Here is a 27,877-nt window from a genome sequence, read left to right as displayed (position 1 = left end):
TGGAAGCAGGGTGCCATCTAGTGCTCGCACCCGCAATGGTGTCGGCAGAGCCACCAGAGGGAGCCCTACTTCCTTTACCCATCTGCTGTCCAGCAGATTCCCTTCAGACCCCGTGTCTACCAGTGCTGGGGCGTGAAGGGTTAAATCCCCACAAAGGATTGTTACTGGGATTCGTGCAGATTTGCGGGGTTTTCCCGCGTGCGTGTTATGGCCCACCCTTAGCCCAGTTTGTAAGGACGGGCGTTGTAGTTTGACCGTTTGGGGGCAGTCCCTCTGCATGTGCTCGCAAGAGCCGCAGATAAAACACTCCCCGCGGGCCAGCCTCCTTTGTCTGATATTTGATCTTAATTTGGCCCTGCTCGTGTCCCTAGCCTCCTCAGCAGGGGGAGCTGTAGCCACACGGAGCTCTCTGGCAGTGAAGCGTGGGGACGACGTCACCTTGTCGGAACCGGAAGGGGGAGGGACGGCTCGTGCCCGGTCACGCCCCCCGGCCTGCTCCCGACGATGCTCGTTTAAACGGTTGTCTAAGCGTATAACTAAATCGACAAGCCCGTCAAAATCCCGCGGTTCCTCCTTAGCCAGTAGGTGCTCCTTAAGGAACGGGGACAGTCCATTTACAAAGGCGGCGCGGAGCGCAACGTTATTCCAGCCGGACCTCGCCGCCGCGATGCGGAAGTCGACTGCATACTCGGCTGCACTACGGCGCCCCTGTCTCATCGACAGCAGCACGTTCTGTTGGGATGATCAAAACACTTGTTTGAACTCCCGTACAAACCCAGTATAAGACGTTAGGAGCCGTGAATTCTGCTCCCAAAGCGCCGTAGCCCATGCGCGTGCCTCTCCTCGAAGCAAATTAATAACATAAGCCACCCGGCCAGCATCTGATGCGTACATGACAGGGCGCTGTGAAAAGATGAGCGAACACTGCATGAGGAAGTCCGCGCACGTCTCGACACAGCCCCCATACGGTTCCGGAGGGCTTATGTATGCTTCAGGGGACGGTGGGGGGGTTCGTTGAACGACCAGTGGAACGTCTGATACAGGCCCAGGACCAGCCAGAGGAGTGGCTGCAGCAGCGCCCTGATCGCGCGCTTCCACCCTGGCGGTGAGAGCCTCCACCCTCCGATTAAGGAGGACACTCTGCTCGGTCACTAAATCTAACCGAGCCGTGAAGGCCGTTAAGATATGCTGCAGCTCACTCAACACGCCTCCCGCTGACGCCTGCGCTCCTGGCTCTTCCATTGGCCGTTCAAGCTCGGGTTGACGCCCCTCGGAATCCATGACGATGGCCGAGAAATCCTGTTGGGAAGGTGTCGTAGCACGGACCCACAACAGGGGGCGCAAATGAACGGACAATGAATAAGCCAAAAACGGTAACAATTTAATGTTGCGATAATACACAACGAAACGTACTGTAATCTGCACAGTCAATTTAACACCAGGTGACGTGTGGGCAGGCTCGAAGATAGAAGACCCCCGACGAGAGAGAAGCTGCGTCCCACACGGCTTCCACCACCAACGGTCTGAAGAACACCGGAGCCGCCAAGTCCCGAGTCCCCAGGTGGCCTCTGTCTTCGGCTGTCGACCCTGGTACTGCTGGCAGAAAGCAGAAATATGATGAGTGAGTGTGAATCCGCACACTCAGTAAATCCACAGTTAATGAGGGAGGAAGCGCCTCCACCTCCAAGCACACACTCGTGCAGCTCCTGTTTGAGCACTTATCTGGGTGGGAGGTGTTGCGAAGCCGTCGCTGAACACCTCAAACGCCACCTCCACAGATGAGTCTCACCGACAGGAAAACGGCTGCAAAGAAGAGTTTAGACAGATACACAGTCTTAAGTTCACAGAGAAATTACCTTGGTAATGGTAGTCGATTTCTCGGCGGGGAGGTGGAGTTGCAGTCCGGCTTTTATGGTGGTGATGATGAACGAGTGACAGCTGGTGCAGAGGATGAGTGACAGCTGTCACTTCTTCTGGGTCTGGCGCCCTCTCGTGCTTGGAGCCCGCACTCCAAGCAGGGCGCCCTCTGGTGGTGGTGGGCCAGCAGTACCTCCTCTTCAGCGGCCCACACAACAAAATGTTCTCAAAAACTAATCAAAAAACTGTGTTCATTTGTGGTGACTTAAATATCGATCTGCTCAATCCAAATAAGCATAAAATAACAGATTAATTTATCAGTATAATGTACAGTATGAGTTTATATCCAAAAATCACCAGGCCAAGCAGAATTACATCCCATAGTGCTACCTTAATTGATAATATATTCAGCAATGATATTGAGAATAACACTGTGAGTGGATTATTAATCAGTGACATTAGTGATCATCTACCAGTTTTCATTGTTTATAATAGAAACCATCGGCGGAATCAGCCAGAGGAGAAAATAAAATACAGGCGAGTGCGGACAGAGGAAAACATGAACACACTAAAGAAGGATTTACAGGAGCAAAACTGGGAAAAGGTATACAGTGAAAGTGATGTTGATAGTGCATATGAAACTTTTTTACACATATTTACATCATTATATGATAAAAATTGTCCAATTAAACAAGACTACAGAAAACAAAAAATCCAAGCTCGACCATGGATGACGAAAGGGTTACGAAATGCATGTAATAAGAAAAATACACTGTATAGAGAATTCATAAAACTAAAGACTAAAGAGGCAGAAAATAGATATAAGAAATACAAAAATAGATTAACTAATATTATACGGTATGTAGGAAGGAATATTATAGTAACATATCATATAATAACAAAAACAGTATTAAAGGAATATGGGATATATTAAATAGCATTATCAAAAATGGTAATAAAAAACAGAGTTACCCTCAGTATTTCATTGATAATAATGTCAAGAAGGAAAATAAGGATGAGGTAGTCAACGGTTTTAATAATTTTTTTGTAAATATTGGACCAAGCTTGGCAGAAAAAATCCCGATTCCCAACCTGAGGATTGGGATAATAATCTCATAGAAAGAAATCCCTGTTCAATGTTCCTCACAGCAGTGGATGGAAAAGAAATTATAGACATTGTGAATAATTGTAAATATAAAACATCTACCGATTTAAATGAAATTGATATGGTGGTGGTAAAACAGGTCATTGAATGGATTGTAGAACCATTAACATACATCTGTAACTTATCATTTCAAACCAGTAAATTTCCCAATCAAATGAAAATAGCTAAGGTTGTGCCGCTGTATAAGACTGGGGATAGACACCACTTCACAAATTATAGATCTGTTTCTTTGCTTCCACAATTTTCCAAATTATTAGAAAAGTTATTCAATAATAGATTAGACAAATTCATAAATAAACATAAATTACTTACTGATAGTCAATATGGATTCAGAGCACATAGTTCAACATCACTTGCATTAATAGAATCAGTTGAGGAGATTACAAACGCCATAGACCACAAATTACATTCAGTTGGAATATTTATAGACCTTAAAAAGGCTTTTGATACAATCAATCATGACATATTAATCAATAAACCTGAACAGTATGGGATTAGGGGGTTGGTGTTGCACTGGGTGAGAAGCTACTTAAGTAACAGAAAACAGTTTGTGAAGTTGGGGGAATATACATCATCATGCTTGGACAATGCTTGTGGCGTCCCACAGGGGTCAGTATTGGGTCCAAAACTGTTTCTAATTTATATAAATGATATTGTCAATGTTTCCAAAATATTAAAATTAGTATTATTTGCAGATGACACAAGCATTTTTTGTTCAGGGGGGGATTTGCAGGAGTTACTGAGGAGGATCAGTATAGAAATGGGAAAATTGAAAATATGGTTTGACAGAAACAAATTATCATTAAACTTAAGTAAAACAAAATACATGTTATTTGGCTATTGTAATACAGACATACAGGTTCAGTTACAAGTCGAGGGGGTAGATATTGAAAGGGTACATGAAAATAAGTTTCTGGGGGTGATAATAGATGATAAGATAAACTGGAAGACTCATATAAAATATATACAAAGTAAACTGTCAAGAAGCATTTCAGTTCTAAACAAAGCGAAACATATTCTGGACCACAACTCACTCCGCATTCTTTACTGCTCACTGGTTTTACCTTATTTACAGTACTGTGCAGAGGTATGGGGTAATACTTATAAAGGTACAACACAATCACTATCAGTAATGCAGAAAAGAGCTATAAGAATTATTCATAATACTGGCTATAGAGATCATACAAATCCACTATTTTTACAATCCAAATTCTTAAAATTCACAGACTTGGTTCATTTTCAAACAGTACAAATTGTGTATAAAGCAATAAACAATTTACTTCCAGCAAATATTAAAAATATGTTTTTTAACAGATCAGGGGATTACAGTCTGAGGGGGAAATTTAATTTAAAGCATCAGTGGACACGAACAACATTAAAAGGTTTCTGTATTTCTGTCTGTGGGGTGAGGATGTGGAACAGATTGGGAGTGGGGCTCAAGCAATGTCCAAGCATGAACCAGTTCAAACAGCAGTACAAAAATATGGTTTTTTCTAGGTATAGGGAGGAGGAAGGGTAATGAGGGTTAGGGTGTTTTTGTTTTTTTGCTTCGGCTTGTAAATATATAGTATTTTGTATGTAAGTAGGTATGTGTAGGTGTATATTTATGTTTGTGTATATATATGTGTATATGTGTATATATGTTGATGTGTGTATGTATATATGTGTGTGTATATATATATATATATATATATATATATATATATATTGATATCGGTTTAGGTGTGTAGGAATCTATGTGTATATGTGGCAAAGGGTATTACTGGTTGTGGGGAAGAAGGGGTAGGGATAAATAAGCTGATGCTTCACCCTACCCCTTTTCGGACATGTTGGGTACACAGTAGGAACTTTTTTGTTGTTGTCTTTACTGATCTATCTTGTAATTGTTGTTGTATCAAATGTTCGAAATAAACAGTTTTCATTCATTCATTCATTCACCTACCAGGAACACAGCTCACACCAGGGTCAGAAGTCTAAAGTTATCATCAAATCCAAGGTCATTGTCCAAAATACATTAATGATCATAACTCACAAAACTTGATGACATATTGTAATGTCATGTTCTGCATAGATTGCTGCTGTCCTGGGGAACGCAAATGCGTCTGACCTCTCATTTAATTATCATTACATGGTGACATCAAGTGAAGAGGAAATATTAGCTGGTGGTGGCAAGGCACTACAATAGTCTGGACGGCTTATTTGAAGGAGCAGTCCATCACAATGAACATACAGTCATCCGAATTTATATATATATATATATATATATATATAGAATAAGTATTGAATATGTCACCATTTTTCTCAGTAAATATATTTCTGAAGGTGCTATTGACATGAAATTTTCACCAGATGTTTGTTATAACTCAAGTAATCCACACATACAAAGAAACCAAACAGAATGAGTACAGTGATTAAGTTATGTGTAATAATGTAAAATGACACAGGGAAAAAGTATTGAACACACTTACTCAGATGTATTCAATATTTCATACAAAAGCCTTTGTTGTTAATGACATCGTCAAAATGCCTCCACTATGGAGAAACTAGTCGCATGCATTCCTCAGGTGTGATTTTGGCCAATTCTCCACACAAACAGTTTTCAAATCTTGAAGGTTCTATGGACCTCTTCTGATCTTTAGTTCTGTCTATAAATTTTCAATTGGATTAAAGTCGGGTGATTGGCTGGGCCATTCTAGCAGCTTTTTTGCATTCTCTCAAAACAATTGAGAGTTTCCTCGTTGCGTTTGAGTTCATTGTCTTGATGAAACCCTCCACCCTCATTTCATCTCCATCATCCTGGGAGATGGTAGCAGATTTTTTTTATCAAGAATGTCTCAGTACATTTTCCCATTCATCCTTCCTTCAATTATATAACGTTTGCCAGTGCAATAAGCTGAAAAACAGCCTCACACCATGATGTTCCCATCTCCAAACTTCACTGTTGGTGTGGTGTTGTTGGGGTGCCTCCAAACATGGTGTGTATTATTATTATTATTATTTTTATTATTATTATTATTTTCATTTATATAGCGCCAAATCACAACAGAGTTGCCTCAGTGCGCTTCACACAGGTAAGGTCTAACCTTAGATTCAGATTCAATTTATTATTATACCCTTGGGTAAAATTTGTTTACAGTGAGTGAGTCATCTCGTTTGGTAAACACACAGCAAAACACAGAACAAGACAAAGTGACAACAGTGCTAAAAAGCTAAAAGAACCACAAGGACAGACCCAAAGTAGAATAAAAGCAAGATGAGTTAAAACATCAATAGATAAAAAGTCTAAAAACGTATCATACCGAGCCAAAAGGATAAAAACTAACTAAATAAATAAAAATAAAAATGTGCTGTTCATAAAAACAAGGTAAAAGAGACTATACAAAAAATAAATACATAAGTTATATTTAAGTTTCTGTTACTTTACAGCACTGATGGCCACTGGTGCAAAACTGTTTTTGTAGCATTTAGTTTTACAAGCTGGTACCCTGAACCTCCGACCTGAGGGGAGCAGCTGAAACTCACCATGAAGAGGGTGGGAGTCGTCTCTCAGAATGGAACCAGCGATCCTCTGTATCTGTTTGATATACAGGGATTCTGGCTGAAGCTGAGACTCTCCAATCAGCTTACTTGACCATTTCACAATTTGGTTTAAACAATTTTTGAGGGACATGCTTCCAAACAATGAAACAAGACAGAAGGATAAAACTGATTCTATGAAAGCACGATAAAACAAGGTCAGCATGGTTCTGTCAATGTTAAAAGTGGACAGTTTCCTCAAACAATAGAGGCGCTGGCGTCCCTTTTAGTACGCAGCGTTGCAGTTTGCCTCAAAGTTCAGTTTGTCATCAATGACGGTTCCAAGATATTTATATGTGCTGACACACTCCACTGTCTGACCTTTTAAAACTGTTGCCTCTTGACTAGGAGCACTGTTTTTACGAAAGTCAGTAATCATGTCTTTTGTTTTAGAGATGTTCATCTCAAGAAAAGACTTACTGCACCAGTCAAGAAAATCAGTAACAACTGGGCCGTGACTCCTATCATTGTCTTTCAGCAGGCTGACAATAACTGTGTCACCTGCATACTTTAAAATCGTTCTATCCTCTCTGCTGCTACGACACATATTTGTATAGAGGATGAACAAAAGTGGAGAGAGCACACATCCTTGTGGGGAACCAGTGGAGGATATAACCTGATCGGAAACAGTTCCGTTCACTCTCACTCTCTGTGTCCTGCCAGTTAAAAAATTCAAAATCCAGCCCACAAGATTGTTACTTACTTTAAAATGTTCTAAAAGTCTCAAGGCTAACACGTGGGGCTGGATTGTGTTAAAAGCAGATGAAAAGTCAATAAATAAAAGTCTTGCATGTGTTCCTTCCCCTCCAGATGTTTAAAAAGCAAATTTAATAAAGTGACTGTAGCATCTTCTACTCCTCTGTTGGGCCTATAAGCAAATTGCATGGGATCAAGGTCATGTTCCGTTGTCTTCAAGATTTCAGATCTTACAAGTTTCTCAAAACATTTCATGACAATCGATGTTAGTGCAATTGGTCTGAAATCATTGAGGGTCTTGAGAGAACTGATTTTTGGAACAGGGATAATAACAGCATCCTTCCAGACTCTTGGTACGTGCTGCATCTTTAAAGACTGATTAAAAATGTACTGAAAAATAGAGTTCAGCTCTTTGCCACATGATTTCAGCAAATGGCCACAAATGTTATCAGAACCACAGCTTTTGGTTGGTTTGAGGGAACAGAAGGATTTTTCAACATCCTTCTGGGAAATAAAAAAGTGTTGATTGTCACACATTTTACGAGGACTGTCTATAAAGTAATGGTCTTTTTTATTTTTTTCAAAAACTATATGGATTTCATTCATATGTTTTCACGTCAGACATGCTTGAACCCTCGTGCGCATGCGTGAGTTTTTCCACACCTGTTGGTGACGTCATTCGCCTGTGAGCACGCCTTGGGAAGGAGTGGTCCCGCCCCCTTGTCGGATTTTCATTGTCTGGAAATGGCGGAATGAAAAGGACTTTTTTTCCATCAGAATTTTTTCAGAAGCTGTTAGAGACTGGCACCTGGAAACCATTCGAAAAATTTATCTGGCTTTCGGTGAAAATTTAGGGTCTTCTCAGAGAATAAGGTCTGTTATTACAGCTTTAAGGACCCCTTTAAGGATGCTCGGCGCACCGCGCTCCGAGCTGCGACAATGCGGCACAAGCCACCGGATCATTTCTAAGCTGATGGCTCTGTGGATACGAGACCGTCGTGTGCTCTTTCTCTGGTTATCACAAGAGCTGGACATCAGCTATATAGTTTTTGAAAAAAATAAAAAGGACCGTTACTTTATTGACAGACCTCGTATGACTCACTTCCTGTATTTCCTGACTAAAATCAAAAACATCAAAATGTGTATAAAAACAGTTAAGAGCATTTGCAAATTCAAAATTAGACTGGAAACCATCAAAAGAGATGGTCCTGCTGGCTTTAGAATGTTGGAGGCCTGCAATGGCTTTCATGCTTGACCAAGCAGATCCAAGATTATTCATTGCCATCTTATTCTCCAGCTTCATTTTATAGTCCTACCAACCCCCAGAGCAAAAGTGGTAAGGAAAAACTCCCTCTGAGGAAGAAACCTCAAGCAGACCAGACTCAAAGGGGCGACCCTCTGCTTGGGCCATGCTACAAACATAAATTACAGAAACAATTCACAGAACAATTCACGGACGGAATTGCTGTTAGTGCAAGAATTGCACCAACATTCAATTTTATGGCATTCAGTTTTGGTCTCATCTGTATTTCACAGACTTGTCCAAATGTTGTGAAACAAACTTTAAACATTATTCAACAATGGAGTCATGATGAGCGTGCATACAGTTCATGTCGACTGAGTGAATTACTGATTTCTTTTAAACAATTGTACCTGCTAATTCCAGGTCTTTCTGAAGCTCTCCACAAGTGCTCCTTGGCTCTTGGACAATTCTGATAATTATTTTCACTCCTTACCAGTGTTGCCACAGTTACTTTGAAAGAGTAATCTGATTCCTGATTACTTCTTGAAAAAGTAACTTGGTTACTTTACTGATTACTCATTTTTAAAAGTAACTAAGTTGGATTATTAGTTACTTTCAGGAGCTGCCTACAACACCCCCCCCCCCCCCCACCTCAACATTAGGTAACCCGTTTTGCCAATACTCACTTTATAGTTGCCCTTTCTTGACTTCAATGAACATAAATACTTGTTTTATAAAAAAATAAAATAAAAACATCTTTCTTGACCTTATATTTAATGGTTGAAGGCACAGTAATGGTAAAACTTGCAATTTCTGACCTACATTGTTTATAAATGTAACTATTAAATTTGTTCTAACATTTTTCTAACATTTATATTCTCTCTAAACATTTTTGCTGTTGAAATTATTATTATAATATTAGGAGTAGTAGTAAAAAATGTTTTAAAAGTGGACCTTTAATCTAGGGGTGTTGTGGGGGGGGGGGATAATCCCTGCCCCGCTCCACGCCCCCTTTCCGTCTGGATTCGCTCCTGCTTTGGTGTTTGAGCACAAAGAATAGATAACGTTTATTTATGCGGAAAACACGACCAGATTGGCAGGTACGAAAGTTTTATCAGCGTTTTTTACGTCATGTCGTCCTCAGAAAGAGAGTTGAGGAGTATTTAGGTGGGAAAAAAAGTGTTAGTTGCTAACGCGCTGCTGATCAGTTGTTAATGCGCTGCCGATCAGCTGTTTAGAGGATGTTGAGTCAAATCCAAAGTGTTTGTCTTAATAAGAAAAACACACAAACTGGTATTTCCAGAGTGATCTGATTATCACTGTAAAATTCTTGCAGGTGAAAGATCCAGATTAAGATTATTTGACTATGCACTGTTACCCCATTGTCTTCAACTACATGTATTTAAAACATATTACATTTAATCCAGCCAAGGTGGCAAGCAGTTTGCATAAAATCAGCACGTGCTACATCTGCATTATTTTTCTGCCATTTGAAATGTGTGCATGTTCATTCATGCGTAACAGATTTATGCATGAATGATGTGATGCTGATGTGCAGTAAAATTCATCAATTGACTCCAGGGAATGGAGCTGTTAAGTTGTAATGTTGCTCCTGAATTTGAAAATATTACAGTGTATATGTCTCTTTGGCCCTCTCAAAATACTTTTTAAAATGTTTGTTTGAAATTATATGGGTTTATAATATTCAAACAGGCAGAAATGTTACAGTTTATTTTTTATACCCTGAAAATCTGTTTGCATTTCAACTTCATGCACTCTGCATGTGTGCACATGTACTATTAGGTAAGCTTTCGACGTGCAAAAACCTGCACATTATGAGACATCAGCGGTTTAAACCATCTCAGACATCGCAGATTAACAAGCTCCTTCTTTGCTGTGATCCCTCCTGCTGGTTTCAGGTAGTTCATTATTTTGGCGCCGTGTCGGCTGAGATTGTTGGAGCTACGTTTGTGTTCTGCGGGCTATGGTGGCTATTTTTATCTTCGATCTGCTAGGTTGACTGTGTGGAATCCCTGAGGGAATGTGTAAGTTTGTGTATGTTTTCTTTCCGTCTGGCACCGTTGGTGGACTGCTGGTATACAGTGGTGATGACGTTCTGGGTGACCTACCATCATTACTGCATAATATGCCCTTGTCTGCTTGCATGGTGATGCCACAATAAAGGTTCTAGTTTAAATGTGAAGTGAATGAATATGGAAACTGCTATATAAATGCAGTCCATTTAATGTGTCACAGATTTACTAAACAAAATGGTTTTCTGCACATTTATACTGTATTTCAAAGTGTACAACTTCCTGTATTAAAAAAAATCTTTCGTGAGTCATCTGGGAGGGGAGCATTATGTAGGATTTGTGTGACCAGCTAAAACCAGGTAGCCTATGAAGCTCATTTTCATAGGTTGAAGGTTTAAATGTTAGTGATTTATGTGGTCTGTAGTTGTGGTCTATGTGGCTACATTTAGAGGCTCCAGCAATAAAGGGGGAGATGGATGTGCATGTAGACAGTAGTAGATATTAACAGACATTGATAGAAGTCAGCAGGCCAGAGAGCCTTTTCTTTTCGTGTAATGTGTCCAATTGCCCATTGAGATAAGATAGCTTGACTGTGTGGACTGATTTCAGTCGAAGTTAAAGCCTGTTTTCTCTCACCTACGTATAATCTGATCTTTAGCTGCAGTGATCATCAGGAGTGTCTGGTGTTTTATATAGGTTGTTTATTTATATGTAGTTATTGCATTTTTTTCATTAATTTTGCTTGTATTTACTGGTTGCTAGCTGCCTTGTTTTTGTGTGTTTGATTAATCTCTGTACTTTGTATTGTCTATGTCAATTGTTGTTTTAATTGTTGTGGTAGTCGGAGCAACTGGCGCACGTTGGAGTGGCTGGTGTCCTGATTTGGCTCACTGCGAATAAAACTGAATTGAATTGAATTAACATTTGAAAATGTAATGTGTCAAAGGGTCATTCCCTGCAAGTGCATATATACGAGGTCTGTTAGAAAAGCTTGGCTGATGCAATCACACATGATTCAAATCCATATGGTTTTTGCAAAAAATAAAAAGGTCGGATAGTTTTCTAACAGACCTCATACAGTAGTTATACGCAGGTGCAAAAAATTATAGGCTGTTCCACTACAATGATCTCCAATGCTTTAAAATGGACAAAAAAAAAAAAAAAGAGACGCGTGGGAGAAAACGGAAAACAACAATCAAAATGGATAGAAGAATAACCAGAATGGCAAAGGCTCACCCATTGATCAGCTCCAGGATGATCAAAGATAGTCTGGAGTTACCTGTAAGTGCTGTGACAGTTAGAAGATGCCTGTGTGAAGCTAATTTATTTGCAATAATCGCCCGCAAAGTCCCTCTATTAAATAAAAGATGTGCAGAAGAGGTTACATAATGCCAAAGAACACATCAACTGGCCTAAAGAGAAATGGAGGAATATTTTGTGGACTGATGAGAGTGCAATTGTTCTTTTTGGGTCCAAGGGCCGCAGACAGTTTGTGAGATGACCCCCAAACTCTGAATTCAAGCCACAGTTCACAGTGAACAGTGAAGCATGGTGGTGCAAGCATCATGATATGGGCATGTTTCTCCTACTATGGTGTTGGGCCTATATATCGCATACCAGGTATCATGGATCAGTTTGGATATGTCAGAATACTTGAAGAGGTCATGTTGCCTTATGTTGAAGAGGACATGCCCTTGAAATGGGTGTTTCAACAAGACAATGACCCCAAGCACACTCGTAAACGAGAAAAATCTTGGTTCCAAACCAACAAAATTAATGCCTCGCAGATGTGAAGAAATTATGAAAAACTGTGGTTATACAACTAAATACTAGTTTAGTGATTCACAGGATTGCTAAAAAAGCAGTTTGAACATAATAGTTTTGAGTTTGTAGCGTCAACAGCAGATGCTACTATTATTGTGAACACCCCATTTTCTACTTTTTTTTTACTAATAGCCCAAAAACAAAAAGCATGTTCAACAGGTGCTGGCTTCATCCTTAAATAGGGGACACCTGATTCACACCTGTTTGTTCCACAAAACAGAACTCACTGACTGAATGCCACACTACTATTTATTGTGAACACCCCCTTTTCTACTTTTTTTAATAATAGCCCAATTTCATAGCCTTAAGAGTGTGCATATCATGAATGCTTGGTCTTGTTGGACTTGTGAGAATCTACTGAATCGACTGGGTACCTTGTTTCCCATGTAACAATAAGAAATATACTCAAAACCTGGATTAACCTTTTTAGTCACATTGCACTACTATTATTCTGAACACTACTGTGTGTGTGTGTGTGTGTGTGTGTGCGTGTGTGTGTGTGCATATATATATATATATATATATATATATATATATATATATAAAAGCAGGAAACATTACGTGCTTGCAAATACTAGCTAGCTAACTTTCACGTCAGGGGTCAGCTGTACTTTGCCTCACTCCTTTTATTGGATTAATGTGTCACACAAAAAACCTGTTCCACTCAAACGTACCTCATATCAGATAATCTGAAGCTGCTCTCTTCCATTTGATTGTCTTTAAAGTTATAAGGCCAACCAAATTTAACTAAACTGACAAAATTTAATTTCTATTGAAATCCAAGGGCACAATTTATAACTAGATATTGGGGGGGGACAAAGTGCGAGGCCCGTTGGGCCGAAGCCCATAGGCCGGGGGTCTGGAGGCCGCTTTTCTAGGTAAGCTCAGATGCATTCTGAGCATCTAGAACAGTAATTTTAATGTTTTGAGAAGACCATAAAGTGGACACTATTTGACTTATGCAATTTGAAACTGTGGATATAAGTACTTATAAGTACAGTACTACGTAAGTACTGAGAATAGCCAGCATTGATTTTATTAACATCCTGGTGTAAATAAGGTATCACCACATGTGTAGAACTCAAAAAGAATGATAGGTTGAGTTTTCATTAAAAAAAACAACTGCAATGTGGTAAAATGTATTCATAAATATGAAAGAACAGGCTCTTAATAATTATTAACTATCGTATACTGTATTTTTTTTTCTCAAGATTTGTTTTTGCATAAGTTTGAAAAAACAACAGATCATAACTTTAGGATAAATTACGACAAATTTTCGAAGTGGCACTAATGACAACACTCATACTGAACATAATTTCTCTTGCATGGACTGATTTTGGAGATCAAGCAATAATTGCAGATGGGCTTTCTGAGGTCCCAGATAGCTTTTCTGATTTCCTTTTCTAACTTTCAGAATTTAGTAAATTAGCATATGGTCCATTGATACTTATGTGTAGACAGTAGTCCCTAGAGGCAACTATTTTTGGTTTCAAATCTGGGCAAGTGCAGTCCCAGAAAATTCCGAATGTGACAAACAAGAAACAGGTGTTGTAAAAAAGTCAATGCTGCTAAAAATACAAACTTGCAGAAACAAAGATACTATTCTGACATGGCACATAAGACTGGCAATAGCATGTTTCAAGTACACATATATATGTCAGAAGGTGGGGGGGATATACCATATTCTGTCCCCCCCTGGTTGAAAAGGTGGGGGGACATGTCCCCCCTATCCCCCACCAAATTGCGCCCATGTTGAAGTACAAGCATTATAATGTAGGTATATTTTTTAAACGTGTTTTAAAATTACAGCTCATTGTAATGAACATATTTACCGGGGGTAATTCCATAACCAGTATATGTAGATATATTTTTAATTTTTGACACCGTCTGCAGTAGTTGGTGCATTTTGAAAAGACCAGAAGTTACCTTTGACCGCGGGTGATGGGCGCATGCAGGGTGTACGCTGATGTCTGTGAGCTGTCTAGTAAATCACTTCAGAGGTGTTATCAGGTTTCAAAAACAGCAAGTTTATATTTAGAAGTGTTTATTTCTCACTAGCTTTTACAAAATACATGAGAAACTTGTTAGATTTACACATAAACGCAGCGGTTTTGGAACATTTTCCACTATGTTGGATTAACAGCCAGAGAGAGACCAGCCAGCTGACGTCACGGTGCAGCTACACTCTGATTGGCTGTCACCGTGTGTGTCTCAGCATTCCTCGTGCAAGTCAGGAGAAGCCCCACATGATCTTTGACATCACTGTCATAGACTGTATTGATATCTGCTGTTCCTGCGGTAAGTAGTTCGTCCGTCTGTTCTTCTGAAAATTTACCCTTCAGGGGGACATTTTATTATTATTTTTTCTAGAAAACATGAATTTTGATCATATTGGTAATGTCATATTATGAATCCCCTATTTAAGGGCAAATAAATAAAATTATAGTAGTGTCAAAGAAAAGTCTTTCTATGCCTTAAACCTTAAAAAGCTTAATGGCCACTTTTAACATTCAAATTTATTATATATAAAAAAAAAAACCCTCTCTCTCTCTCTCTCTCTCTCTCTCTCTCTCTCTCTCTCTCTCTCTCTCTCTCTCTCTCTCTCTCTCTCTCTCTCTCTCTCTCTCTCTCTCTCTCTCTCTCTCTATATATATATATATATATATATATATCTATATATGGATCTGTTAAGCTTGAATCAAAAGATCATTTCAAATAGTTTCTTTCTCAGCTTGGTCATATGTTAGTGATTATTAGCAGACCTACACTTGTTAAGGTGTTTACAGCTGCTCCTGGGCCTTTTTGTATTTTTGTTGTTTTTATGTAGGTGTGACAGAAAATGGGTCAGTAACCAAGCTTTCACCAGAAAGCGAGGTTGCCCTGGTTACAGCTCAGTTGAACTGATAAATCATTAAGTTTTATCTGTAGCTGTCTCTTCTCTGCTGCCCCCCCCCCCCCCACACACACACACACTCATTTGTGGCCTTATAGATTGCAGTAGGTATGTTTGTTTTTCCTCAGATAGTAATAAATAGGATGTTCATCTCATCTCCATTAAAGTGATGACTGACAAACCAAAAGTCCAGTTTCATCATTTCATACCTTGTTCAATGTTGCATCAGTGTTATGAATTGTCAGCTTTGACACAATTTTACTGAATTATATTGTTCTTATTGGTTCTTTAAACTGGGATGCCAATGTTTGTCATTCTAAATGTCACAATTTCTAGGCCTTCATTTCTGCACACAACAATTTCAATTAAATATCAGTATTGCCTGTTGTGAGTTGATAGTCCATCATATTTTAAGTTGTATCTACTAGTCATATCACACACACAACTAAAACTGCACAAACATTATTGTTTTGTCTAAATATTTGCTCATTTTGAAATGGATGCCTGCAACACATTTCAAAAAAGCTGGGACAGTGTTATGTTTACCACTGTGTTACATCACCTTTCCTTCTGACAACACTCAATAAGCGTTTGGGAACTGAGGACACTAATTGTTGAAGCTTTGTAGGTGGAATTCTTTCCCATTCTTGCTTGATGTACGACTTCAGTTGTTCAACAGTCTGAGGTCTCCGTTGTTGTATTTTGTGCTTCATAATGCGCCACACATTTTCAGTGGGCGGCACGTCTGGACTGCAGGCAGGCCAGTCTAGTACCCGCACTCTTTTACTACGAAGCCACGTTGTTGTAACAGGTGCAGAATGTGGCTTGGCATTGTCTTGCTGAAATAAGCAGGGACATCCCTGAAAAAGACGTTGCTTGGATGGCAGCAAAATTGCTCCAAAATCTGGATGTACCTTTCAACATTGATGGTGCCATCACAGATGTGTAAGTTGCCCATGCCATGGGCAGTAACACACCCCCATACCATCACAGATGCTGGCTTTTGAACTTTGCACTGGTAACAATCTGGATGGTCTTTTTCCTCTTTTGTCTGGAGGACATGACGTTCATGATTTCCAAAAACAATTTGAAACATGGACTCATCAGACCACAGCACACTTTTCCACTTTGCATCTATCCATTTCAAATGAGCTCAGGCCCAGAGAAGGTGGGGGCATTTCTGGATGTTGTTGATGTATGGCTTTCGCTTTGCATGGTAGAGTTTTAACTTGCACTTGTAGATGTAGCGACGAACTGTTAACTGACAATGGTTTTCTGAAGTGTTCCTGAGCCCACGCGGTAAGATCCTTTACACAATGATGTCGGTTTTTAATGCAGTGTCACCTGAGGGATCGAAGGTCACGTGCATTCAGTGTTTTCTGCCTTGCCGCTTATGTGTAGAAAGTTATCCAGATTCTCTGAATCTTCTGATTATATTATGGACTGTAGATGATGGAATCCCTAAATTCCTTGCAGTTGGACATTGAGAAACATTGTTCTTAAACTGTTGGACTATTTTTTTCACACAGTTGTTCACAAAGTGGTGATCCTCACCCCATCTTTGCTTGTGAATGGCTGAGCCTTTTGGGGTTTGCTCCTTTTATACCCAATAATGACACTCACCTGTTTCAGTTAACCTGTTCACATGTAGAATGTTCCAAACAGGTGTTCTTTGAGCATTCATCAACTTTCCCAGTCTTTTGTTGACCCACCCCGCTTTTTTGAAATGTGTTGGAGGCATCCATTTCAAAATGAGCAAATATTTGCACAAAAACAATAAAGTTTATCAGTTTGAACATTAAATATCTTGTCTTTGTGGTGTATTCAACTGAATATAGGTTGAAGAGGATTTGCACATCATTGTATTCTGTTTTTATTTATATTTCACACAATGTCCCAACTGGCGTTGGATGTTGTGTGAAAGTCTTGGAGGTCACCGGCCGATTGCATCTTCGTTCCTACTCTTACCTATGGTCATGAGTGTTGGGTCATGACCGAAAGAACTAGATCGCGGGTACAAGTGGCCGAAATGGGCTTTCTCGGGAGGGTGACTGGTGTTTCAATTAGAGATAGGGTGAGAAGTTCGGTCGTCCGTGGGAGGCTCGGAGTAGAGTCGCTGCTCCTTCACATTGAAAGGAGCCAGCTGAGGTGCTTCGGGCATCTGGTAAGGATGCCTCCTGGGTGCCTCCCAATGGAGGTGTTCCAGGCACGTCCATCTGGGAGGAGACCCTGGGGAAGACCCAGGACTAGGTGTAGAGATTATATCACTGGCCTGGGAACGCCTCGGGATCCCCCAGTCAGAGGTGGTCAATGTGGCATGGGAAAGGGAAATCTGGGGTCCCCTCCTGGAGCTGTTGCCCCCGCGACCCGAACCCGGAAAAGCGGTTGAAGATGAGACGAGATGAGATGAGACAACGTCCCAACTTCATTGGAATTGGGGTTGTATATAAATGATTGTTTTAGGGTTCTTCATATTTATTTCACTCTCTAATATATTTGTCCATCCTTTTCATCCTCACTCTGAGCATCAAGAATCAGTCTCAATGCTTGTGCAGCTGTAAAACTTGCTATTCTAGTTCTGTTGGCCATGCTTCCTTGCAAAACAGCAAAATATAATGATTAGAGTTGGCAGATTACAATTCCATATAATGTCAAAAATCTCAGTTCTTCCCGGGGTCATAAGTGACCCAGAACAAGTTTGGATTATACTTGCCACATGGATCAGCTGATCCTTGGAAAATTCTATGAATAAATGCTGGACAAATAGACAAATTCATGAGCATAGATTTTTGAGAAAAACAAAACAATGAATTTCATCTATTTTGGAATAAGGCTGTAAAATAACAAAATGTGGAAAAAGTGAAGCACTGTGAATACTTTCCAGATGCACTGTATAGTGGACAGTCTAAAGTGCCAAGCACAAGTGCATTTGGGTGATTCTTAGACTACGGGCACTTTTATGTCCCTTGATCATATTTTATGAAAAAAAGAAAAAAGGGGAAATTTCACACTTTTATAGTTATCTTTACAATGAAAGTGTTTTAGGAAATTTGTCCTAGTAGTCTATGATGACTTTTTCACCTTTTTTCAGCATCATTTTATGCAAACATTGCCGTTTTGTGCTTGTCCCACACTCAGACTTATGATCTTCAATGATGAAAATGAATAGTAAAAAAATGTTTTTTCTAATGTTTTAAAATATCTCTGAATAAAATATCAGTAAAATAATCAAAACATAATTGTGGTATTCAATGTCATAATACTGTTGTGATTTTTTTTAAACAAAATGTAGTTGTCCCACACTATTGCCGTAATTTCCACCACAACAATAATGTCCCTTTAAAGAGTTTGTATGAAAGATTGTGTGGGTAGTTTCTATGGAGATAAACAGTGACATCAGAGCACATGTATATAGCGCCAAATCACAACAAACAGTTGCCCCAAGGCGCTTTATATTGTAAGGCAATGGTGTGGTGGAAATTACATTTACAAGGCCAATAGTGCCCGTAGTTAAAGAATCACCCATTTAGGGTGTATCAAAATCCAATTTGATCTTCAAATAGTGTGTAATATATGCGCTAAGTAAGGTCCAAGGTGCAAAGGGCTTCCATGTATTCTTTTATTTAATCCTGGGTGTACTTTGAGTGTAGCATGAAATTAAACAGACTATCTTTTATTTCCTTTATGGGCAGTTTGAACTTGTGTCTGTTTAGATGGTGCTTTCAGTAGGTAGGAGAAATGAGAGGTTTTCTGCTGAAGAAATGGATCTACCCAAAAATATCAAAGCACAGGAGCGGATCATTTACAGAAGCAACATTTTTGGTGCCTCATTCCTGCAACCCCTCCTTCTCCTCCTCATCTCTGTCCATCCAGTCTCCTCCATAGCCACAAACCACAGAAAGTCCACTTGATTGGACCATTCCATGGCCAGCCCCATCCTGGTGTTCCCCTCCTGCGAACTTGGGGAAACATAAGTCCAGTGTAAAACTATTATGCTTCATGATCTTTCCTGTATAAGAGTGTATCTGAACAGTGCACCGTTTAAATAGCAGAGAAATTCTGCACTTGAATTTAGACCAGATGTTTGGTTGTCTATTGTGCATGTGGAGGTACAAGTAGCTTTGACTGAAGGAGTCATAAACCAGAAATAAGAATCTGTGCTTTACATGGTTGGAAAGGAATGAACTTGAGGTGAAAAATCATTTGCTGAAAAGTCAAAAGGGAAGAAGTGAGTGAGCAGGGGAAAGAGAGAGAGTAATACTAGCTGTATGGGAATATTGAGCCACAAAGCATTTATGTCAGATCAAAGCTAATCCTTATCTTTGGGAAAAAGGATTCAGTAATACCCTGGGCTGTCAAGTCCCCTCAAGGGCAGGTCTTTTAATGTATATGTGTCTCCCCTTTGCATGTCTTTCTCTTTTCTCATCTCTAGATGAAACCATGAGACTTTTGATGCACTTTCCCTCGAGTTTGTCTTGGTAAGGGTACAGAGACTCTTGGTCAGGAGGAGTGGTGGGTCTGCCCCCTTGACCAGGCAGAACTGGGAGAGTATTTTTCTTCGGGGTGGGGGCTGTGGCAGTGTTTAGGCAGGTGATACAGACAATCACAAGTTGACTACTGTACTGAGTGGAATTCATTCAAGTACTTCATCTGATGAAGTGGGTGTTAACCTCTGATTTCTAATTAACAGTGAAAATAGTCAGTTGTGTTGATAAAACCTGCATTCTTGGACCATTTCCTGCAGTTATTTTGGATTATTTTCTGACTGCATCAGTTGCAGTCCACTGTAAGAATGCATCCTGTTTGGTTTAGTTATGTATTTTTTTCCATTTACAAATTCGTCAGTCTCCAGTGGAGTTGGGGTGAAAAGGGACAGACGATGTCACATTTCCATGGAGATCTGCGCTGAACAGAAGCATTTTCCTGGTTTATCAATATATGCTGGATTTGAGTGCAGTTTGCCGTGGTTTGAAAGCATGACGTCATATTTCCTCGCTGTTCATGCGTGAAGACCTCAAACAACTCTGCCACACATCTTGAGAGAGAGAGAGAGAGAAAGATATTAAACTAGGGATGCCCCATTCTGCTGTGGAGTGATGTCTTGAACATAGTCTGTCATTTTTGCGTTTGGCAGCCATACTTTGGCTAGTTTGAAGTTGCTATATTCCTTAAAGATCTTGTCATATGAGCGTTAAAATCTGACTGTGTGGCGAAACACAAAACGGAACTCTTCCTACAATTATGACAATTTTGCTTGCTTACTCCATAATACTACACTGCATTGTATTATGGGTAATGACAAAATGCAGAATGCTTTCTAGCAAGCTACCTTAAAACGTGACACTACAGTGGTATTCCATGCTGATTTGTTCATAAGTTATTTAAAGATACTACAAAGTCCCTGTGCAGCTTTTTCTCATTCAAAAGTGACCCAGCTAGTGCAACCCAAACGATTATTGCCTATATAGCTTTCAGTCCAACTGCCTTATTAAATGTTTCATCCAATCGTATACACGTTTAGGACATTTTAACACTTTTACTTGTTAAATTAGCAATATAAATAAATTCTGACGTCATTGTTATTGTGGTCAAACTGTATGGTGTGTATGGACCTAAATGTGTTCTATATTTACCTTAGACTGTGTGAATAAATGAAGTTCCACATAGTAAACTCACCGAAATGAACCCAACGAAAAGAGGAACCGCTCCAACTATGAATAAACTCTACCACGCACACCTGCTGTGACAAAATCTCATCCGTCATTGCCACATCTGTGTCCCCACGGGGTGCTGTGAGGAATTTAATTGCTTGAGATCCTGTTTTTGATAAAAAGGGCGAGATTTATGGTGTTCCCGAGCAATCAGCGGTCACCTTCTTCCATTTTTATCGACACATTTTCTTCCATTTTTCTCTCTGCTCAATCTGTCCTTCTTCTCACTCTGACTGTCCCCCCCACCCCACAGTTGTGCCCAAAGGGACACCAGGTCAGTTGAGACATTGAGAGAGAGAGAGACAGAGACAGACAGACAGACACACACACACACACACACACACACACACTGCATTCTTCTTTCCTGCTCAGCATTTTTCACGCTGGACAGTTTAGGTGTAAAGTGTAATGTAAACTCTGATCATTGTTTCCTTGGTGCTATTTTGTCAGTCAATCATTTGTTAAAAAAAAGAAGAAAAAAACTCATTTTTTGTGCGGATTAACACGGCAGTGTGATTGTGCATTAAGAAATTTATTTATGAATTGCATGGCTTTAAAAGGAAAGGGGTCTCATGAAGTGGTTGCTACTGGAGGCAGTTGATAAGTAGATGTGTTGCACATAGTAATAATAATAGTAATGTGTTACTTTGACCATGACTTACATCACTCCCGGAATGCAAGGCCTGTTTTAATGTAACCTATGGAGCCCTGGAAGTGTCATTGAAAAATGTTTTGCATGTGGAGAGAATGTGCGCACGTTTTATTATATTGTGCGCTCATTTTGTAACATTGTGCGCATGTTTTATTACATTGTGCGCACGTTTTAAGCATCATTTGAGTAAAACAAGGGCACGATCTACTTAAACGTGGCCACAATTTGTAAAACGTGCACTCAATTACTGAATATTGTCTTGACACATAAATGTTGGCTATTAGCCAGCAAACCAGGAGACAGTGTAATGCATTTCCCCATTAGAAATGGATCTTGTCAGGGTACATCATCATGGCTTGGGCGCACAAGGACATATAGAGAACTCTAGTTACCCAGCATGGTATCATCTGGAGTTGAAGCACATTAAAAAGGATGCTGAGGGCAAAGCGTCTCCCCCTCGTGGGTATGACAGTTTAGGTCATATTATGGAGTTTATTTTGAACGAAAGGAAAATATGAGCATGTTTTATTAATTCGAGGGCTCAATTAAAGGAAAACATGCTCACAAATTATCACAGCCAGGAAACCATGCGCAGGTTTTATTAATTTGAGAGCACATTTTATTAATTTGTGGGCTCAATTAAAGGAAAACGTGTGCACAAATTATCATGGCCAGAAAAAAAAAAAAACACTTTAAGTGACCTCTCCCGGGTTCAGTAGTAACCTCTGAATAGGGTTAAAATGTTAGAATTCCACCTGAAGAGAAGCAACATGTTTGCATCGTGACGTTTGCTGATCTTACCCGCATTGTCTCAACATCACCTCCTTTCTGTCTTCCAGATGAAAGGCTTGTTGCTACCAAATGGCTGTGACATCGTCGTGACGCTCTGGATGGTAGAGAGTCATCAAGCACCGGTTTCCAAACTTCTGGTGTAGTTCTGCAACCCTTCAACGCAGCCTTTTCTTTGACATTCTTCTGAAAATTTCACTGTTTACTGCATGCGAACTGAATAACGTGCGCCCTCCTCTCCTATCAAAATGGAGACACTTTCCCAAGATTCAATCCTGGAGTGTCAGATCTGCTTTAATTATTACAGTCCTCGGCGGAGGCCCAAACTCTTGGATTGCCGGCACACATGCTGCTCGGTGTGTTTGACCCAGATGCGAGCCACCCAGAAGGAGATTCGCTGTCCTTGGTGTCGTGGCGTCACCAAGCTCCCGCCAGGACTTTCTGTCTCCCAACTTCCAGATGACCCAGACATCATCACTGTCATTGCCATCCCCCATGCATCTGAGCACACGCCCGTCTTCATCCGCCTCCCCAGCAATGGTTGCTACATGCTGCCGCTGCCCGTTGCCAAGGAGCGGGCGCTCGGCCTGCCGGGGGAGCTGGGGTGCCGCTTCCTGCCTCGCAGCCAGCAGAAGGGGGCAACAGTCGTGACCATGCCCGAGCAGCAGCCTCTGGGCCTGGCGATGGGTCTGGATGGCGTGGGGGTCGAGCTGGAGGGAGGCGAGAGTGAGAGGAGGGTTACAGGTGCAGTGGGGGGAGGGAAAGGCTCCACGTGGTCCGGCGTGTGCACAGTGATCCTGGTGGCGTGTGTGCTGCTCTTCCTCCTGGGCATCGTTCTGCACAACATGTCTTGCATCTCCAAACGTTTTACGGTCATCTCCTGCGGCTGAAGGTGAAGGTATTCTGCCACGAGGAGACTGCCACGGACGTCCCCCAGACTCCACTGGTTCTGTGGAGTCTGGGGCTGAACTGATATCAAGGGCATCCAAGGAAGCTACAGACATTATTAAGAGACAAATGACTGAGGTAAAAAGGCAGGCCACAAGTGATCGGCCATTGTTTTCCAATTTTTTGTCAACTTGGAAAACTAAAATATGAGTGGAAATATACTTATGAACAATTATAGACTGAGAACATTCTGAACGCTTCAGTTCTACAGTATTTTTTTTCTTTTTGAGGGGAATAAAAAAAATCCTTTGGTATTCCTCCTGATGTCTTTTTGGCCAGCTGAGTAGTTTTTGGCTGTGGAATGGTCTGACACAGAGTTGTGGAGTAGTCTGTGTGTGTATGTAGGAGTATCTGGGTGTTGTGTTGCTGAGTGCAGCGGGTCCAGCTGGTGCTGCAGTACACAGAGTTTGGACTTGGCTGTTCTCGGGTCTCTGTTCCTGCAGGCATTAACCTTGCAGAATCCACAGTTAATCTCTGTGGCTCTGTTTGATTTATTGGGAAAATACAAAAATTGTTGAGTGTTTTTTGTTGTTGTTTTTTATTTATTTTATTTTTGTTGCTGTTTTTCGCAACCTGTTCGTGTTAATAAATGGTTGCTATCCCGTCTCTATGAAAGATGTTAAAGCTACAGTGTGTAGGATTTAGGGATGTTTAATAGTGAAGTATCATGTTTTCATTTGTGTGTAATTACCTGCAACAATAAATCGATGTGTTTTTGTAAACTTAGAATGACGCCTTCTAGGGTTGGGTATCGAGAACCGGTTCTTTTTGGGTATCGTTAAGAAATGATTCAATCCACAACATCAATAACCTTTTTACTTAAGGATTCCCTTATCAGTCCTTCAGAGTGGCCATCGTTTTTGGGGGTGTGTGTCAGTTAAATGATAATTTCTCTACACTGATTACAGACCCTGCAGCAGGTCTGTAATCAGCTTTTCTGCAGCGAGGCTTTGCTTTGAATCTGGAACCAATCGAAGCAGTGATTTGCAGATTGAAGCAGTGATTCGCAGATCAAAGCAGTGCTTTGATCTGCTCCTTCATTGATTCATTGCTTTATTTTGCTTTATCTTAATTTTTCCCCGCTAAAACCCTAAAGAGCATATGTCTGTGAGTAATATTTACCTTTTTTATGTTAAACGACCTGTTATGGTCTTCTGAAACAGTTGATAGATGTATTTTATAACTTAAAAATGGGAACGATGCTAACGCTTTAGCGTGTCTATGGCGTTTTCAGTGTTAAAGTTAGCATTAAGCTGTTCGCATCTCAGCATGTTTGTGTACATTTTTCTGTATAATAATTAATGGCTCAGCGTTCATTGTCGTAAAAGAGGCAAATTGTAATTTTTTTAAAATGTATTTTTATTCATATATTAATAATAATAGCAACAACAACAATAATAGTTATAACTAAAAGCACTCAGAGTGCAAACCTCCGCCAAGGCCATGGGGTCACTGACGCCATAACATCTACACGCCGTGGAATCATTGAACCTAAAAAAGTCTAACAATGATGTTTGCTAGTAAAAAAAAAAGTTTCATCTGCTGTGACTGGATAGCATGTATCCTTAGCACTTGGCATCACAGTTTATTGCAACTTGCACCTTTCCCAGAAGCTACTGTCGTCTGAGCACTGATATTGATATTGCATGTGCTTATAGACAAAAACAAATAAGAGACAAAATTCAATTTATTATTCAACTAAACTGCAAATATATGAATTTTTTAACATTTATGAAACACTTCTCTAAATAAATAACAGTAAATTCTGAAATAGAACTATTTTTTAAGTGTTGCATGTGCTACACAAGGCCATAGGGTCACTGACCCTAAAGAGATTCCCTCCTTGGCACAGTGATTTATTCAACAGTTCAGTGTTACAACCAAAACTATGATACATACACTTTTCTTTCCTTTATATTTGACATCCTTGACCATGAAAACATAGCACTAGAACTTGGAATCACTTTTATGTCTTTATTAGTTCAAAAGTTATTGTATAAAAACGATTTTTTGGTAATGGCGGTTTTCTTCTGGATCTAGCTCCATAACATTCGAAGCTACATCAAATCTGATGACACCTTACTGAATCAGTACAGATTCAGCTACAATTTGGTGTTAGTTGTGCATCTCTAGCTTAATTTGTCACCTCACACTGACACATTTTCTATTTGCCCTATATTTTTGCATATTCTGGATCACCAGATTCGGAATCCGGATCCGATCATCACCAAACTTTGTTGTTTGATAGAACATTTGACTATGTTACACCCTAATTTTTTTCAAGCCTTTCTGCCTTGTTTTTGTGGAGTTAGAAACTAGAATGTCAAAATTCCCCCTATCCCGCAATGGTGAAGAATCCTTTAAAAAATTCCTGGATCCAGATCGTGATCCGGATCACCACTAAAATTTAATCACTTGTTCCTCTTGTCATTTCTAACCACTCCAAAAAAGTTCATCAAAATCTGTTCAAAACCTTTTGAGTTATCCTGCTGACAGACAGACAAACAATCTCGACCGAAAACATAACCTCCTTGGCGGAGGTAATAACTCATAACAACTAATAATGCTACAATACAATTTTAGAGAAACAGACAAAAAGAACCTGATGAAACAAAACACAACAGAAAAGATAAAACAAACTAACAATGAAAATAAATAAATAAATATAGAAATAAATAGCTGTTTCCTGTGGACACCTAGTGACTCTTACACCTCCACTTTATCCCTGTTTTATTCAAGTTTAATGACAGCTTGTTTTGGTCAAACCATATTTTTAATGTGTTAATTTCTTCAGTGATTTTCTCCAGAACTATCTACCAAGCTAGAAAACTGTTGCATCCTAGTAAGAGCAGAATACTACTGGAATGAATTTGAATAAGGAAAGTTGGGTTTTTTCTCACCAAAATGGATGCTGCACTCACTGCAGTTTATCGCCTGGAATAGTCCCAGATTGCATTTCAGAGCTTCTAGAATTCAAACATTTTCGTGCGGGTGGTGTTGGGGGGGTGATTTTAGGTTACAGCTTTTTTGTTTTTCACCACTTTCATCCCTGAATATGTCAATCGTGAGTCACTTTTGTGCAGATTAAAGTTACTAACTGGGACTCCTGTCTTGTTGCGAAAAAGAAACGAGAATCGTCCTCCATTCTGTTCACACAGCTCCAAACGCTGCACGGCTCTGCCGAGTCTAGTTCGAAGGATAGAGTCCAGTCGGAATTAATAAATTTAAAGCGCAACACCGTTTAATCATGTCGCCTTTTTCCAAATGTTGTAATACACAAAAACTGCAGTCAATCAAAATGTTTTTTCCTCTCAAAATGAGACGTCCTGCACTGACATGCAGCAGCTGGCTGAGCTCAGCTCAGAGGCACGGAGAGACATTCATGCCAAAATGTCTGAAAGGAAATGCTTTTCACAAAACTACAGATTTTATTTATGTCCCGAGATCAAAGATCCAGTGACCAATTTAAAATGTTGTTGACATAGAAAACCTGTAAATCCTACTTTTAGTACACAGAAAATTCACAAGAGGTATCGATAAGGAATTGTATTGATAATGGCATCAATAAAATCTTATCAATGCCCATCCTTAATGCCTTCATATCTTTTGAGAACCCTCATTGCAAGGGAGCATGAATCCTCCTCACCAAAGAAGAGAAAACATGAAGACAAAATTGTGATTGGTGATGGCAGAAATACAGTCTGTATCGTCACCACTAGATGACACTAAATCACGCACACTGTAGCTTTAAAGATTTGTTCTCAGTACTGAAAAACATGTTTTCATGCCACCATCATTAAGATCTTATGACAGAGTATTTGAAGCAATGCTGAAAATGGAAATGAGATTTTGAGAATTGGGTGGTAACGCACACTTAAAGGAATGAAAACTAGAAATGTGAGACAGATTTACGAATTTTAAGAGAAAAGCCAATATGAAAATGGCATTTTTAAGATTTTTTGTTTGTTTTTCTTATTATTATTTTTTTTTTTCTAAATTCTGGTACATTCTCCAAACCCTGTTGTTGTTGTTGTTTTTTTGTTTTGTTTTTTTAACTCTCACACAGTCACTCATCAAAGTTGTGTTCCCAAATCCCTCACATGAAAATGCGCTTTCCAGAGAATCTTCATGCTTACCATGTTGCCCAACTATTCCTTTAGACCATTGCATCACTCGCAGATGTTTGCATTGTTTCAGAAATTGTACACACACACGCACACACACACAGTATATATATATATATATATATATATATATATATATATATATATATATATATATATATATATTGTGAGACAGGTTAGTTTTACCCTACTGATGATGTGTTGTTTCAGTAGTAATCCTGCTCAGTACGAGAGGAACTGCAGATTCAGACATTTGGTGTATGTGCTTGGCTGAGGAGCCAATGGTGCTAAGCTACCATCTGTGGGATTATGACTGAACGCCTCTAAGTCAGAATCCCGCCTAGATGAAGCGATACCGAAGCGCCG

At 39.8% G+C, this 27,877-nt stretch overlaps 1 protein-coding gene and 1 long non-coding RNA gene across 6 annotated transcripts in view; both read left to right on the top strand.

Moving 5' to 3' along the window:
• rnf152 (ring finger protein 152) overlaps positions 1-23,544 on the top strand; it is a 147,850-nt gene extending 124,306 nt beyond the window's left edge. For 4 of the 5 annotated variants that reach the window (XM_034167691.1, XM_034167671.1, XM_034167684.1 and 1 more), the window contains one exon: positions 22,490-23,544. In XM_034167691.1, the coding sequence (XP_034023582.1) occupies positions 22,688-23,329 (642 nt within the window). In that variant the 5' untranslated portion in view covers positions 22,490-22,687 and the 3' untranslated portion in view covers positions 23,330-23,544. Of the gene's footprint in view, positions 1-13,926; positions 13,940-22,489 lie in introns of those variants that run through there. The other variant, XM_034167680.1, reaches the window with a different exon arrangement.
• Positions 571-27,877, top strand: LOC117507946. Its single transcript, XR_004559899.1, has 3 exons — positions 571-581; positions 3,356-3,363; positions 27,804-27,877. It is a non-coding gene; the product is annotated as an uncharacterized LOC117507946 (long non-coding RNA).

This window comes from Thalassophryne amazonica, chromosome 1, assembly GCF_902500255.1.
Source record: "Thalassophryne amazonica chromosome 1, fThaAma1.1, whole genome shotgun sequence".
Lineage (NCBI taxonomy): Eukaryota > Metazoa > Chordata > Actinopteri > Batrachoidiformes > Batrachoididae > Thalassophryne > Thalassophryne amazonica.
The sequence above is the reverse complement of the archived record's forward strand: the minus strand, read 5'-3'. Positions and strand labels throughout refer to the sequence as shown.